The following is a 17997-nucleotide window of genomic DNA, read 5'->3' on the forward strand; positions in this document are numbered from 1 at the left end:
GAATGATGTTCTTAATGGGACAATTCTGGATCTCTTCTCTCCAGGTCAGTTCATCGAGTTTCAGGGCACAAGTTATGATGACAACTAGTAGAATAATCGAACTCTCTATGGTATCGGAAACCTAAATAAATATTAAAAGCATATAATTTTCTTTATTACGAAAATAAAGAAGTGAAAATTAGAACAGAAGCATGGCCACATATTATACAGGATATTTACATATAAATAAGATCTACATTGTACAACAGAGTGCAACACACACCTGTGTCAAATGATCTACTCTGCCAGCCAAGTAAAAACCTAACTACATGACCATCAAAACGTGACTGTAAAGAATGAACTATAGCAAGAGTAGACCACAAACTGACCCAATTGACTAACTACTAGAAATACATATTTCTGTTTACCAACTTTTTCATGTTATATCCTTCCCTACCAAACATATCAGATTCAAAAGTCCGATTTCATAAGCTTCATTCCAGGACTTATTGTGACATCGTCAAAGGGTATCACTTGCTCTACATGAAGGTAATCTCTGGTTTTAAGAACCTGTGATAAACATACAGACAGACACAGCACCTGATTAAGATTCCATTTGCACTAAACAAGGGGAAAAGGTAGCAACGAGAATGTCAAAAAAAATGATAGCAGGCATTACACATACCAAAGTTTCAAAAAACATCCTTGATGCCTCCTTTCGTGTTTTACCAACTAATAAACTGTCCATGGAGAGAGACGTTCTCCCACGCTCAGATTCTTTAATAAACAAGGTTTGGAGGTACTTGGAAACAGCCCTGTGTATACAAACATCAATGTGGAACTCTGGCTGAACTTTTCGTTCATAAACAATAACATCATAAAGATCAGACAACAGTAGAATAAATAGCAGAGCCTGTCTATAGGTAAAATGAAAGGAGATTAAAGCCTTCGGACTAATATCCCTGTTGTAAACTTTGAGCAAGTATGCATCCGATTTTATCATTTGAAGTTTTAAAAAAATTTAACCAAGCTTTCTTAATAAATTCTGGGCTTACACTATGGAACTCATCTACCAACCCTCTTATACCATCCATTCTCAAGGTAGGAGGGAAATAAGTTTCTTTAGACAGCCGTACCTTACTCCAACCACAAACTACTTTCTTGGAGAAGATTCTTCGATTTATGTTAAAGTGCAGCAGTAAGTTGCTGTATTCAGTAGGTATGATCCTTTCAATTTTCAAATGGAACGATTTTCTATTTTTCTTCGCTTATCTATCCTGCAGTTAACCACTCTTTCCAGTCTAAAGCATCAAGGATGCATTTTACACCAACGAAGTTTCTTTTATTGCTGTATTCACGTCTTCATCTTCTTCAACTTATGTATTATAATAAAAATAAACTCCAGCAGTTCAAATATGATTTTTTTAAAAATATACTTTTTAAAATGTAATAATTGTATTTATAAACAGCACAAAGTTTGCGATGGAATTACAGTATAGTGAGCAAAACACCAAAAAGCTAAGTTGCACGGACTCTTCACTTTTGATGCCGCACCCGTGTCGGATTCTCCAAAAGTACACTAATTTTGGAGAATCCGACATGCACCCGCTGATATTTTTGAAGAGTCTGAGCAACATAGCCAAAGTATGGCCCTCTTCTAATCCTAGAGAGCCTCTATGAGTTCTAGCAATGCCTCGGCCTCTACGATAAAAATTGACTGTAGAAATCCCTTTTCAACATGACAGCGTTGTTTGTTGTAGACAAAGGGTGGGTACAACTAAAAAGAATGATAGGCCATTTTGGACTATCTGAAGGACATTATACCTCGAAAGTAAGAATTGAGAAATGAATTAGCTCGACTAGACAAGATGGTTGCTCAAGTGGTAAGCACCCTCCACCTCCAACCTTGAGGTTGTGGGTTCGAGTCACCAAAGGAGCGGTGGTAGCTCCCGGGGAGGAAGAACAGAAAATTAGCTCGACTAGAGGAGACCCCTCCTAGCTCTTAATTTGTTTTTTAGGCACCATTTCCACAGGTTAAAGAACATATGGTTAACCAGATGGAAAACTACTGCTTCAGTTCCTATATTCAGCCTAAGTCGGACCTTTTCCTTCTGCTACTTGTCAATCCAAAGATTAGGACTTGGTTTTTCAACTGATGGGATTTCCCAAATGGTAATGAAGCTTGCCATTCTGTTTAGTTGGCTGAATCTGACTCTGGGCCTGCCCTTTTGCTATCTTTTTCATTATGCTGGTTCAATTTCAACCACTGTTCATGAGACCACACTTTAACAATGGACTATCTTAATATGCACAAGCTGTTGGTCAGCAGAAAAGATTATCTGAACCTCTCTGTAGGCACTAAAAGAAGAGGGGTAGCTGAACCAGAGAAGGAAGGCAAGTAAATGTCTATAGTTGTCAGGAAAAAGAAAAGACGAGATGCACCATTTAAACATAAAAGAACAATCACAGAATTTGGTATAAAGTATATAGCGAGAAGCAGGAATCTAAAGAGGTCCTTCCCGAAACATATTTCTATTGTGAAATTTGAGCCTAGTCTGTTACTCTGATAATTTTGTACTTCTACCCCCGTTAGATTAAATGACAGAAACCAATGTATGAACCACCCCGTAAAAACACTGAACCACAGGAAAAAAGCAGACAGGCCAGGGCAAACTTGTCTAAAAATCTAAGTTGCTCGGACTCGGGTGCGGGTATCCGAGACGGATACGAATCCGAGAGTCGGATTCAGCAAAATTTAAATTTTAAGATTCGGGGGTGCGAATCCGAGTATGGATACGGCTAATTGGTATACATGGTATATATAATATAAGGTGTAATATATTATATATACATGGTATAATTGCTTATTATTTTTAGCGTACCTCGAAAAATAAATTATATCAATAACAACAATAATAATATATCTAGTATAATCAAATAAGTGGATATATATATATAATAAAATATTATTAAAAATATTTATGAAATATATTTAATAATGAATTGCATATTTTGGTATAATTACATACTCCCTCCGTCCCTATTTACTTGTCCATATTTCCTTTTTTAGTTGTCCCTATTTAGTTGTCCATTTTGACAAATCAAGAAAGGACAACAAATTTTTTCCTATTATACCCTTATTTACACTTCTTGAAAATTGTAAAAGTGTATGTTGTTTCCCTCCAATTTATTTCACTTTAATTCAAATAAGTGGTTGTAATTTTGAAGTGAAAAGTTGTCATAAGGGTAAAATTGTAACTTCACTGTGCTAATCATTGTTGCCTTAATCTGTGTGCCATTTCTAAAGTGGACAACTAAAAAGGGACGGAGGGAGTACAAAATAAAAGGAGTATAATATTTAAAGAAAAGAGAGAATATAATAAACATTAAAAGTATTAATTTATTTTATAAATAAAAAAGGACACACTTATCTAGAGAAACCCTTAGCCTTTAGTTTTCTTTTTCAAGAAAAGTTGAAAAGTTGAAAAGACTTTACTTTTTCAAAAAAATAAAAAAACTGTACTTCCTGTACTTTTTCAAGAAAAAACTCCTCCTCTTTCTTCTTTTCTTTACTTTTTCAATGAAGAAAAAACTCCTCTTTTTACTTTTTCAAGCTTCTTACAGCTCCGCCGCCTCTCTGAAGAGGTTGCCGGAAACTGATCTCTTTTTCCCCAAATTTTTTTCTCGGCTCTGGTCAAAGTGTCCGGATTGGATTGACCGAATCCGACACGCACCCCGCACCCGCACCAGTGTCGCGTCGAGACGGGTTTGCCTTCAAAAATGAAGAGTCCGCGCAACATAGCTAAAAATGACACTCAGCTTGCGCAGCCCTAGACTTATAATAGCAGAATAATAGGAAATGAAGGACAAGTTGCACACCTAGTACGAGAGGACCATCCAATGTTCTCAGTGATACGGGTGACATCAGCAGCAGGTACATAATCATCAGCTGCTTCAGCTTCTTCATCATCATCGTCATCGAAGTTCAGAAACCCTAGATACCAAAAATAATGTTACACCAAAGCTACAAGACCTTAGAAAACTTACAAAAACTTCCAAAGAAACTACATTACCAACGTTGCCACATTGCTGAAATGGTTTGACCATTTTGTAATAGAGGTAATAGTAATTTTAGATGAAATATGGAGTTAAATCTCTCATATCCCACAAATACAATACACTGTATATTGCTCTTATAAAAGTTTTCCGGACCAAGACACTAGTCTTCACACATTTTCTCAAACTCTTCAACTTGTGTGTCTGATTTCTTCACACATCAAATCAGACAGGTACAAAGAGAAAGGTCACAATTCACAACATTTGTCCATGATTATTTTGAGGAGAGACCTTGCGAAACCATTTTACAACATATAACATCAAATTGAATGCAAATTTTGCAAGCCATTATCAAATTTAATCAACGTCGGAAAATTCAGATGCAAGGTTCTGAAACAAGCAAGGACAGATAATCCATCTTAATCAAACATGCCTAATGTTACTGCAAATTTGAAAATATTCTCATCCCATTCGACTTTGAAATTATTTGTTTTTTCTTTCTTTTGAGGCAATTGGAAGTTTTCAAGTTTTGGTTGCAGATGAAGGAAAACAAACCTGTATCATTTCCAGCGGCTGAATAATCTAGATCCTGCCAAAAAAAAACAAATGAGGAAAGCACAAATCAGCAGAGCACATATCAAAGTAAATCTCTCATTAAGGCAAAGAAAAGGACCAACATTTCATGCCCATTTTAACAAAAGCAATCAGCTGATAAAGAATCTAGTAGTTTGGGGGAACAGAATAGTGCAAGACAGAAGGTAACCTCCAGTGTACATGTTCATCTACATGAAATCAAGATTTGTGCTCGTACATATTGCTACTTGCTAGAATTTTTTAGATAAAGATTATCCAATCAGGTCTTACTACATTGAGACCTGACACTATTGGTAACAATCTAGAGGTAATTTTTTTCTTTTCTTTCTTCCCCTTTCTCTGAGTTCCAAAGAACCACCCATACTGAACAAAGAGCAACATAGAGGTCAAGAAGCAACAAGGAAGCAACCTTGTCAAGACCAGGAGAAGATATATGTACTTTAACTTTGATAAAAGAGAGGTACTTAATTATTGACAAAGCAATTGTCTGCAATTTCTATCCAACACATCATAAAAAGAAAAATAAGATTGTCATGTATAATACATTAAAGAGAGAGAGAGAGAGAGAGTACTGAAACTCCAGAAGACCAGCACTCGAAACTAAGCTAGCACACTTACATTTAGGTCCCCCAGATTGCCATCCGTGAGATCTGCGCCCATCATATTGTAAGAGAAATCTTCTTGTTTACATGGATAGTCTCCGGCTCCTATGGGATCATCCAGCAAATGCATATTTGTTTCATCATATGAAGCATCTGTGGTAGGTTGTTCAGTGCCTATAACGTTATCAGCAAAGCTCTGGTTGAAATCATCTGCTACTATATCTTCTACATTAGTTGCAATTTCAACTGTAGCACTGTCTTGGGCAGCCTCCAATAGATCTGCATCTTCTACCATATTTTCAATTCCAGTTTCAGCTTCAGAAATAAAGTAGTTGCTTTCTGGCCAGTCACTACTAACTACAAGGTTTTCATCGTTCAAATTTTCCAGAGACTTATCAGCTTGAGCAGCCGGTGCACGATTGGGAGATCCATATGATACTTCGGGTAAAATAAAAGCAGCTTCCCTTCCAGACTCATTAAATAGATCTGTCAGAGGTAGACCTTCTATGATATCACCTTCGCCACCTAATCCACCACTTTTAGGACATGCCAATAATTCTTTGGCGGCAGAGGCAGTATCTGCTGCATCAGCACCAGAAAGGCAAGTTACCTGAGGTCCTATTTCTGCTGTATCATCTGAAGGTTCAAGATGAAAGCCATTGGCCGCTGCTACATCAGTGACAGTATCTGGCCGCAATTGAGAGGCGTCACTATTTAAACATTGGTCATGCTCATCAACTTCCTTGTTCTCAGTTGGAATAGTAGCCTCAACATCTCCTAATATGCTATCATCTCTAGCTACAAACCGTTCATCGCTTCCTTCCTTTCCACTTTCTCTTTCAACATGTGATTCATTGAACACCATCGCTTGTTGTTCCTCCAAATTTGTGATGGGGTTTTCAGCATACTCAGCAGTTAGCTGTTGACGTTGTTCCTCAAAATTTGAGATGGGTTTTTCAGCACACTCAACACTTGGCTGTTGACGTTGTTCCTCCAAATTTGAGATGGAATTTTCAGCATACTCAGCAGTTATCTGGGGTTTGACCGCCATCTCAGCATGAGAACAGCTAACATCACTAAAAGAAGAGACCTTGACTGTACTCAAGTCAAATGTTTGCTTATGTAAAGAAGACAATTCCACCGACAAACCTGAATCAGTATCAAATTCAGTCAATATGAAGAGCTAGCAAAGGCCATTGGTGTTATGCAGCACCAAGAACAAAGTTAAGAGGCAGACAATAAATGTGCCTTCTCCTAACATGAAACAATTAGCAAAAGAACTTAAAAACTTAAAAGCATGTGCTTGTATTCTTAGGGTGACATTAGAACAAACTATATGGCAGTACTTGGCATAGAGTCTAAGTAAACATATTTCCCAAACACATCAGCTTAATAGTTCCAAGGCATACGTCCAAGTAGAGAGATGTTAAACTAATCAATAAAACAAATATCCAAGTCACTTGAAGTGTAGCTAGCTCATACAAGCACTCATATAAGCACTTATTATGGATTAAACATAGACAAAATGTGATCACCTTTTATAATATCCACAACAAAAACAATTGCATGATTCAACAAGAAGAAGACAATCAAATAGAAAAAATGTAGACTTGCATCCTGAACCCACCAGTTAATACTGCTGCTCTGAAAATTTCATCTTCCAACAACTGTTTCTGGATCGCTGAGATTTCAGCATGTGTGCAAGGAGCTTTCTTCCTTACGCGACGTATGTCCTCAGCATGTATCAACTGTTGTCTTATCATACTATCACAAATGCAAATATGTTTTATCAGATATTTAAAGAATGAGGTGAGAGAAGCTATTTAAACACATAAAAAGATTTTTCAGACAGGAAAAAGCATTTCACTGGGAAATAAGGCAGAAATGACGAGACAAAAGCTAACTATTTGGGAAAGGGAACCTAACTGAATTGGCAATAATTCAGACCCACATCAATTCACTACTAGACAGCACATATTAGAATAGCCCACTAGAAAGGTCAGCTATTGCATGTCAACAAGAAGCGGAAACAAACAAAATACAGTCAGTTCTCTCTCTCTCTCTCTCTCTCTTTTACTTCCGACCATTCCTCAGTGCACCTACATCCCCCCACTATTACAGGCACCGGATAACTCTGCCACCAATAGGTAGGCATAGATGGGAAGAGATCACTTAGCTTTTGGCCTCTGCTGGGATTTGAACCCTGGTAATCCCATGGTCTTTTTTCCATTTCATTGACCGCTAAACCACTACCTTGGTTGCACAAACGGAAATGATAGAAAAATGAGTTGAGAGGTATCTGTGATCCAACCAAGAACCAACTTATTTTTTAGAGGATCTGTTCACGGTCATTACGAAGGCTAAGGTTGTTTTATCTGTCAACAATATCATATTTTCCAACACCTTTGATCAAGTATAACATGAGAACCAGAGTGGCTGGACTAGAAATCATGATAACAGTAGTCAGAATGCTGAAGCATTAAGGAATGAAGTATCCAAAATAACAAGGGTTGTGTTCAAATTAGACTGGGAAAAACATAAAGCAACAAGACGAGGAAACCAACACAAATTTGCAACATCAAAACAAAGCCTATAAAGAGACAGGCCTTTGACCATTGGATCAGAGTAAAACCAGCACCTAAACTCTGGCACACAATAAGTAATTCAGTAGAGCAAAAGCAGGCTAATTCAAGACTATAGTGCAAATCGTATTTAAAATAGACAAAAGACGCAGTGCCAAGAAAATACTAGTTTCGATTCTCAGTCTGATTGCTGATATGGATACATTTATAATTCTATACTCTGCAATAGATTGTTAAAAGCCCAAGATACATTTTTTATGCCTTTCATGTGGTTTAATCTGCTATATTTTGACAACAAGAAATGAAATATAAATCATCCGGCTTAGTGATCTAAACTAGTAAAAGCACAAGACGCATTTGCATGAACAGAAACAAAAATATACGACAGAAACATACTCTCCGTGCAAGACCATGATATCATCCATAAGAACCTTCCTTTTACTGGCAGTCATCCGAGCAGCAGATCGAGCACGCTTGCTTGATGTAATCTCAGAAGGTCGAGGAGTAGCCTTTAGCTTCAGCGCTGAAGATCTTCTTCCAACTGAAATAAGAATGACGATTGTTACAACAAATAAGGTCTAAACTCAAGAAAAATGTTAAAGAAAAATGTTAATTTCCCCTCACCCCTGTTATGTAATAATTAACTGAGTTCAAAGATTTACAAGGTTACTTTGACAGACACATTATAACATTATACTAAGCAGAATTGTGGCGAATAATTAGGAAAGTGGAAATGTTTCACATAAGTCAGAAAAGAGGATATATGTCATATTCTAAAGAAGAAAGAATTTTTCATTAAGATAAAAAGGGTCACCCATCCCTTCTATGAAGTAACTCCAATGTACCTAGTATAGAAGAAAGCAAATCATCATCATCGGGAATAAATCCTCCAGACTTTTTGGAACGGACCATCCTTGAAGATTCAGCTGAGTTGAAACTCTGCTCTGTTAGTGTGCTCTCAGTGTAACTGCGCTTCTTTCCTGAAATGAATTTGTCACCAGCATCAGCCTCATTGAACCCCACCAAGTAATCCGGTGTAGCCTCTGGGAAAATACTCCGAGGTAAATCAACAAGCCCTCCTGACATTGATAGAATCTTTTCAGGAGCTGGCAAGGCAGAGGCAGCTGAACTGCTCATAAACTCCATGTGGCGATCTTCTGGAACTACATTATCTGCTCGATCAGTTGATTTGTCAGTATCTTTCTGAATGTCTTCACGTGGAACAGGTTCTTTGACGAGACTTTCTTTTGAGATGTGTTCTGAATAACCTGCTGCATGGCATGTTTCAACTGGAAGTGTTAAGAGTACATTCACAAACAATATTCCAATATAGCACACAGATTTATCCCCAACAAACCTAAAACTCTAGCACAAATACCTGAAGCATGTAATTCGCCCTCCTTAGAAGTTTCTGGCAGGTGGAAACCAGAAAAATTAGATGGTGGCTCGTTATTAACAGCATGCTCACAACTAGACTTCGATGCATCAAGCTGAGCAGAAGCATTACATCGACTCAGAACATGAACCTGGGCACCAGTGTCTTCATCAAAAATACTTTGTTCCAGACAATCAGCAGTCTTCGGTGTTTCAAAGCAAGTTATATCTTGAGATTCACCAGCATCCAAGTTTCCTGGAATTGCAATGTAATTTGAGACTGCCTTAGGTGATCTCTGATTACTCGGTGAAATATCTTCAGGAACTGGCTGGCAGATGCTACTTAAAGCAGAAACATCATAGTTAACTTTTGTGGAACTAATTCCATTTGGAAGTGAAGGCTCGTCGGGGAAGCCCCCAGGGGTAGATACATCAACCTTGTCCATGTCAGAAAGCATACACTGCAAGCTCCTCTCATTTGTTTGACCATCAGATGCAGCAACAATCGCATCCGCACATTCTAGGACAGATGATTTTGCATTAACCTGATGAACAGCAGCAGAGGATGGTCCAGATGCTACAGTGGGATCACTTGATGACACAAGATCCACTGCAACTCCACTTGGAGGCAGCTGACCATCTGGCACCAGTTGTTTGTCACACATGTTACCTAAATGGTAACCATTCTCCTCAGCAGCCCCAGAGTGAACAGTATCAGCATTCGAGACATCAGTTAATGCCTGATTTTTTAGAAGTCCACTCCCATTATTTGCGCTATTTTCACAAGAGAGATTCTCTGAATATCCTTTTACAGGCTGTTCACCATTCGAGCCAGCAGTTAATGCCTGATTTTCAAAGAGCTCACTTCCGTTATTCACGTTATTTTCACAAGAGAGATTCACTGAATTTGCTTTTACAGCATATTCAGTCACATGACGATCTTCCAGCCCTAGATGGTCCTCACATGCTGATATTTCCTGAACGTTAGACAAATTTGGTTCTTCCGCCAACCCAGGAGTACATGGAGCATGATCCATGAAATCAGCATCTCCATCAACTCCATCAAACTGCATGAAAGAAAAGACCTTGAATCATTCCAGCATAAGTAAGTTTAAGGTATATAAAACGAGTTGTCTGGCACAACCAACAATAAATAGTCAATAACCAGCTATTTTGTAGGGAATAAAGGACAGATCGGCTAGTTACCATGCTCTCGGAATTTGCAGCCATCTCTTCATGGTGTTCTTCTTGTTTGATTGGTGTCATTGGTTCAACAGATGCTTGAGGATCAGCACTAGAATCAGCAAAGTTGTGTCAGATATTCATATCATTAAACTGTGCAATAGTATAGAATTGCAGTCTAATGGATTGACAATCAAACACCTATTATAGATATTTGACCTGCCCCAACACAATCCCAAGATCAAGAGACTCAAAGAAAACAAATATCAAGGTGCAATTGTTTGACTCATTTCACACCATGAATCCAACCTGACTTATTAGTCCTGGCATTCACTAGCCTATTTAGCATTAGATCTCCAACATAACTCAATAACCCACCCATACAAAGCATAAGCATAACATTAACGGAAAAGTCAGAAATTAAAAAAGAACCATCACTTAAATATTTATGTATATGTATATATATAAGTTTTAGTTTTGTATAGCTAGATCCATATAGCTTCTTGCATTTAAAAGTCCCCAACCAACCAACCAAAAATAAAAAGCTTTAACCACAAAACAGGAAAAGAAGTAGACCACAACAACATTTTAAATAAGATGAATCTCATAAGAACTTATGACTGGTAACATTCTGCATGGGAATAAGGGAATATTGTAAGAGGCAGTGAGTAATATGAGGTCAACCTCCCACTAGCATCTCCAACAGCAGCAACCTTGTCCAAAAATAATTCCTGTATGCAATTAGAAGTCCAAAAATCAGAAAGAAAATAGAATAACGACATAACACTATAATACACATTTCTTTATCAAAGGACACTATAATACACATCCATGCAGACACCTATATAACCGGCAATATCTAGCCATATGAAATAGGTTATCTGCATCAATAAGGGACTATAGATTAACAACTTCCGAGCATAATTCATGTAGAAACATGCCATTAGAAACCATGAAGCATGAACATGATCCTAAAAAGAATTCTATATATTTCTCATAAAGAAATAACTCCTTTTAAGGGTAAATGAAACAAACACGAAGCTAAGGGGTGAAGTAATAATATGATCTTACCTCATCAAGGTCTAAACCAGAAGTGTCACCATCCCCAAATCTCTCTGAGCAAAAATCACCATGCAAACATATGAGTAGCAGTGTCATAACAAATCTAGCAATTAGATATCCAAAGTAATAATTACCATCCAATCCAAACTTCGAAGTTGAGTAAATCACACCCTCCATGTTATCTTGTAGTGTGATCTGCTCCCTTGAACTAATATGTTGGTCCACATAGTTACTGCAGAATTGACATTGACTTTAGTAGGAACAATAGAGGAATAGTGAGCCCTAAGTGGACTATAGCAACAACTTTTCACCAGAAAATAATCGATATTACAGGCCGAGAAGATAAGTACTCCTCTGCTTCTTACTGGATTTTGAGATGTTTTATTTGAGCCGAGGGTATATCGGAAACAGTCTCTTTACCTTAAAGGGGTAATGTTGCGTACACACCACCCTCCCCATACCCCACTTGTGAAATGACTAGGAATGCTGTTCTAGTTACTAAATGAACATTTTCTTTGACCATAGTTTTTTCAAATACTTTCTAGATATTTTGAATTGTTTTTCTTTTAAACTGGTGATATTGTATTTTGAATAGTTGACTATGTGACTTAAAGAGTACTTTTTATGTAGTATCTAAATATGAAAATTTATTACAAAAAAGAAGTTGAAGATTCTCTGTCTGAATTCACACCGAATATTAGTAAGTTTGACCCTTGTACTCCGAGTCAAGCCAAACAAATTGTATCAGAAGGAGTACTTCAGGTATCCCTGCTATTTACTCCACAAGGAATTATTCCACCGCTATATCTCATTTAGCAGGGATTTGAGCAACTCCCTCAGCCAACAACCATATCATGTTGTATTCCCGTAAAATCAATGATATGCAGAAAGCTAACATTATAGTAAAGAGAAAAAAAGATAGATTGGAACCGACCCCTGAAAAATGTCATTGTCTGGCAATTCAAAATCGTCAAGTTCAAAAGTCTCTGGCAAGGTGATTGAGTGATATGGAGCCTTAGATTCTTCAGGTGGTAAATCCACAGCAGTGGAGCGAAAAGCTTGCTTGACTTTTAGCAAAGCCTCGCTGCAATCATCAAATAGGTAACCCACCTTTCGAGAATATATCCTCACAACTCCAAGCAGAAGATGGCTAGATAACCGCAATGCAATTGGTACATCAGGAAAAAGGATGGAGTCTGTTGACAAAGAACAAGGCAAGTAAACAAAAGACAAAAAGAAGAATACATGGCTTTTTGATTGACCAACAAAAAGAAAAAATTGTATATAAACGGATAAGGCAGACACATAAGATGATATGAGAAAATACCCAGGAAGAGCCAGAAGTATTCAATGCACAACCAGACAACAATAGAATTTTGATTAAAAGACAGCATACTTGGTTCATAATCTAAACCAAAAGAGCCACCGCTATGACATTATCATCAAAGTACATAAAGTAGAGATACAGGAGCCACACAGATACAGGAGCAATGTGGCTCCTGTATGACATTATCATAAAACTACACAAATCCACCAACTATGACATTAACATAAAACTACAGTAATGTATAGGAATTGAGTTTGAGTGTAATTTTCAGCCAATCTTTGTGCTCTGTTTATAAAACCCTTAACCTTTACCAAGAAAAAAACAAGTAATGTCATAAAAAAAAAACCAATCAAGCTATATTTGTGTTTCTTTGGCACTCTGCTGAAATTAAAAAATCTAGGCAGCAATATAATGCAGCAATCTATAACCCTAAATAGACAGTAATAGAAGAACCATCATGGTATTGCTGAGAAGGTTCCCTGACCAGTACATAGGATACCTAGTCATCTACATTTTTTTTCTTTTTTGAGAAAGGTATCATTACCTTTTCAGCTATCCTACTCCCCCCCCCCCCCAAGCGCTACAGCTTGTCAACCTACAAAAGTTTTAGCCACCTCTTAGTGCCAATTCTTCTGTAGATAACTATAATCCAACAAGTATATGCAAACTATGACCTAGTCTCAAATTTAACCCATCCAAGGGGTGGTTTATACGGTAATTCGGTTCAGCTTTTAAGAATTAACTCAGTTCGGTCCGGTTTTATGCTCACCCCTACTTGAATGCTCAACTAGCAAGCACAACCAAACCCTCAATATATTACTTTTTTCTCCATTAAAGCTTCATCTTCTGGTATGAAGGCAAGTATGGGGAGTTAGACAGACACATCACCTAGTTGGGAAAATTTTGAATATAAAAGCTACATCATTGGTCAATTCAGCATTATTTTATCAGCATGAAAGTGGATTGGACTTATTATTTGGTAAAATCAATAGACTAGGAAAAATACCTGGGAACTAGAAAAACATAGACAAATACCAAAAGGATAAAGTGGGACAAGAGATTAAACTCATAAGTCTAGTCTGTGAGCACCTAGAGTGGAAGCTTATCAAAGCTTATCAAGAGACAAGAGATCTCTCTTAGATGAAGCATGAGAATACTACGAAATAATGCAGAATCAAATGAAGTCTGGATTGAAGATTAACTGGAGGAAAAGCAATATTTTTCCAGTGAAAGAGGTGCAACAAATTCAGTCTCTGGCAGATATTTTGAGGTGCAGGATAGAAGAGTTGCCCACAATTTATTTGGGAATGTCATTGGGTGCTAATCACAAAGCTGTGAATATATGGGATGGAATAATAGAGAAAACAGAAAAAAGACTAGCTCTTTGGAAATCACAATACCTTTCCCTGGGAGGTAGAGTTGTTTTGATCAATGCAGTCCTAGATTCTCTGCCAACATATGTAATGTCTTTATTTCCCATCCCCGGTGAGGTGGTGGAAATCTTAGACAAGTTGAGAAGGGATTTCTTTTGGCAAGGAAGCAAGGTTGAGAAAAGTTTCAACCTGGTAAAATGGAGCGCAGCTCAGCAAAGCAAGAGTTATGGAGGTCTAGGAGTGAGGAACCTAAAGCTTCATAATAAGAGTTTACTTATCAAATGGCTATGGAGATTTACTCAAGAAAATCAGTCCTTGTGGAGGGAGATTATCCTTCATAAGTATGGTCCGGAGGGGCAGTGGTGCACTAATAAAGTGACTAATACATATGGGGTTGGGGTTTGGAAATCTATCAGGAATCTATGGATGACTCTCAAGCTAAACACTAAAGTTAGAGTTGGTAGGGGAGACAAGATACTTTTTGGGAAGAGGACTGGAGTGGTCATGCCACACTTCACTCCCTTTTTCCTGGACTGTTCTCAATAAGCTTGAATACTGGATGCAGTATACAAGAAATGTGGTCCCCTCAAGGGTGGAACCTGACTTTCAGAAGACCCCTAAATGATTGGGAAATACCATGGGTGGTAGATTATCTAAACCTGATAGGAAACTTCCCGGGCACTAATACAGACTCAGACAAACTCATTTGGAGGCACCACAATGATGGAATTTTCACTGTTAACAGGGTATACAAAAGGGGACTGAGTGTTGCTGCAGGCAGGTCAACTGGACCTTGGAATACTATATGGAAGAGTGTGGCTCCTAATAAAGTGAAATGCTTCACTTGGCTAGTAGCTAGGAAAGCATGCTTGACACATGAGGCATTGCAAAAAAGGGGGTCCATCATAGCATCTAGATGCCTCCTCTGCAAGGAGGCACTAGAAACCAACAAATACCTTTTCATGCATTGCAAAGTAACGACACAAGTTTGGGCTATGTTCACTTCCATTGCTGGAATCAACAGGATCATGCCTGAACATACTGCAGATTTGCCTAGCTGTTGGATCAGAAGAGGAGGAAGCAAAAGCCAAAAAAGATGGTGGAGGATAGTCCCAGCCTGCATCTGGTGGACCATTTGGAAGGAGAGGAACCAGAGGATCTTTGAAGGAAAAGAATCCTCTATTTTGAAGATTAAGTGGAAAGTTATTACTTCACTAGGTTTTTGGGGTAAAGAACAGAATATAGAAGAGGAAATCCAACTAGTGGATTTTATAGGCTCTTTGTAAGTATCTCTCTTTTCTTTTTTGTAAACTTTTTGGAGGTGACCAGCATAGCCTTAATGCTGAATGAATACAATTTACCAATTTCAAAAAAAAAAATTAAAAAATAGGTAATTCAGCAAAGGCAATCAAATCAGTATACACGTATTAAGAATGAATATTACAAACTTTGGGATATATGTGCCAAATGATAAGGTCACCATATCAAATTATGGTATTTCTAGTTTTCAAAATGTCGGGTATTCTTATCTCCTCGTTATTTTAAGCCAACAAATCCCTGATAATATGTACTAGATAGCATCTTTCCCCTTTGTTTTCTTCCTTGAGTCAAACAACCCTTGTTTCAATTTGTTAAATGTACCTCACAATTCTGGTATAGTTGATCACTAACAAAGAAATTGTTACCTGCTTACTATGAGCTAGAACTAAATACAGTTCCGGAAACTAAATATGAAAAACATCATATGAACACCAGACAATGCTTTCTCTTCCTTGGGGTAATTCATAGATGGGCAGAAGCTGTGTAAATTAGTCATATCTTTTCTTTTTTCCAATTACATAATTTCTAATTACTACTTACATATATATTCTAACCATGAAAATCATCCAGAAAGCAAGTATGCTATAATACAGCAAAATCATTGTAAGAAATTAAGAGACAAGAGATCTCTCTAAGATGAAGCACGAGAATACTACGAAATAATGCGGAATCAAATGAAGCCAAAAATAGGTAATTCAGCAAAGGCAATCAAATCAGTATACACATATTAAGAATGAATATTACAAACTTTGGGATATATGTGCCAAATGATAAGGTCACCATATCAAATTATGGTATTTCTAGTTTTCAAAATGTCGGGTATTCTTATCTCCTCACTATTTTAAGCCAACAAATCCCTGATAATATGTACTAGATAGCATCTTTCCCCTTCGTTTTCTTCCTTGAGCCAAACGAACCTTGTTTCAATTTGTTAAATGTAGCTAACAATTCTGGTATAGTTGATCATTAACAAAGAAACTGTTACCTGCTTACTATGAGCTTTAATTAAATACAGATCCGGAAACTAAATATGAAAAACCTCATGTGAACACCAGACAATGCTTTCTCTTCCTTGGCGTAATTCATCAATGGGCAGAAGCTGTGTAAATTAGTCATATCTTTTCTTTCTCTCCAGTTGCATATCTTCTAATTACTTTTACTACTTACATATATATTCTAACCATGAAAATCATCCAGAAAGCAAGTATGTTAAGATACAGCAAAATCATTAGTGACCTTGAACAGTAAACAATTGAACAGGAAAACGAAATGAAAGAGAAAGCTGACTAAGCACCGACGAACAACTAACCTACAGAGACGCCAATATCAGTATCAGCAACTTGATTCTTCCGAAGTTTCCTCTCCAGATGTGCTGCAATCCATATAGTTCCCAAAGGCCCCTTTTTGGCCAATATGAACTGTGAGTAAAACATTTCTCTTCTTCAAGGTAAAACTTCAAATTCTTCTTCTACCCAAAGACAAAATACCCAACTACAAAACCCTAACTCCAAATCCAAAACCCTAACTTTTCCCCCAAATTTCAATCAGGACCTGAACAACCTACAACCAAAGAAACCAAAAACCCCATCTTTACTATATCAACAATATAACAATACTTCAATAAACACACAACAATCACCTTCAATCTTCAAAAACCCACAACTCAAAATCACTAGCTCGAACAAAAAAATCACAACTTTCCCAACAAAATTCACCAATTTCAACTAAAAATCACTTCTTTTTCCTCCCTTACTTGAAATAAATCAAGAATTTAACTCAACAAACAACGAAATTGCAAGTTGTTACAGCTCCCAAAACTGAGATCCAACACCAAATCAAACTAAAATTTCACAAACTCCAAACCATAAATAGTGAAAATTAGCAAATAATTGCTGTAATTAAGCAAATTATTTTTGAACTGAAGTGGGAAAGTTGAAATTTTTCATCAAATTTTTTGAACGAATTTAGTTGTAATAAGGACCAAAGCGTCTTATGAACTGAGAATTGTTGTCCTGTTATGCAGGTGTAGATCTAATGATTTGTATGAGCCGTCTGATTAAAAATGGACGGTCAAGATTGAATTAAAAGTCAGCGTTCCATCAGTGAGAAGTGTACCACGTACGCTTTTATTTTTTTGTGGTTTGGTAGTGTTTGGACATTGTGAGGAATTTAGATTTTACTAAGATTCAATCGAATGATTGTCAAGAATCGAATTTTTATCAATAAGGTGAGATACTGTATTGTTTTTATTATGTTAGGCTTTATCTTTTTTTGTTGATGACAAAGAAATCGAGATTGTTATACTTTGAGTGGATATACGATAAATTATGAATATTTTAATAAATAAGTTAGTAAATTATAGGGAAAAAGGTTCAAAATATATCCAAACTTTGATCAAAATTGTTGTAACAAACTCAAACTTTGGACAGGGCCTATTACCCCTACACTATTTAACAGTAGTATATTTTAAAGATATACAGGTGTCCACGTGAACATTATAAATAAGGAACTTGTCCAGATGGACACTTATATATCTTTAAAATGCA

General features: G+C 37.0%; 1 protein-coding gene across 3 annotated transcripts; it reads right to left on the reverse strand.

Annotated features, from left to right (window-relative positions):
• Window positions 1-133: 133 nt before the first annotated feature.
• On the reverse strand, window positions 134-17418 carry LOC125845608 (sister chromatid cohesion 1 protein 4). Of its 3 annotated transcripts, XM_049525159.1 has the most exons (16): window positions 16761-17418; window positions 12366-12627; window positions 11566-11663; window positions 11441-11484; window positions 11054-11100; window positions 10394-10481; window positions 10033-10254; window positions 9192-9927; window positions 8659-9084; window positions 8210-8354; window positions 6859-6995; window positions 5248-6380; window positions 4591-4624; window positions 3859-3973; window positions 665-794; window positions 134-549 (listed from the first exon to the last, which is right to left on the reverse strand). In XM_049525159.1, the coding sequence occupies exons 1-16, from the start codon at window positions 16882-16884 to the stop codon at window positions 451-453; spliced, it is 3840 nt and encodes a 1279-aa protein (XP_049381116.1). In that variant the 5' UTR covers window positions 16885-17418; the 3' UTR covers window positions 134-450. The 3 variants fall into 3 exon arrangements, with proteins under 3 accessions (XP_049381116.1, XP_049381115.1, XP_049381114.1); XM_049525158.1 differs by having other exon boundaries at window positions 8659-9081; window positions 9192-10254; XM_049525157.1 differs by having other exon boundaries at window positions 9192-10254.
• Between the last annotated feature and the right edge of the window lie 579 nt (window positions 17419-17997).

Source organism: Solanum stenotomum, chromosome 11 (assembly GCF_019186545.1).
Source record: "Solanum stenotomum isolate F172 chromosome 11, ASM1918654v1, whole genome shotgun sequence".
NCBI classification, from domain to species: domain Eukaryota; kingdom Viridiplantae; phylum Streptophyta; class Magnoliopsida; order Solanales; family Solanaceae; genus Solanum; species Solanum stenotomum.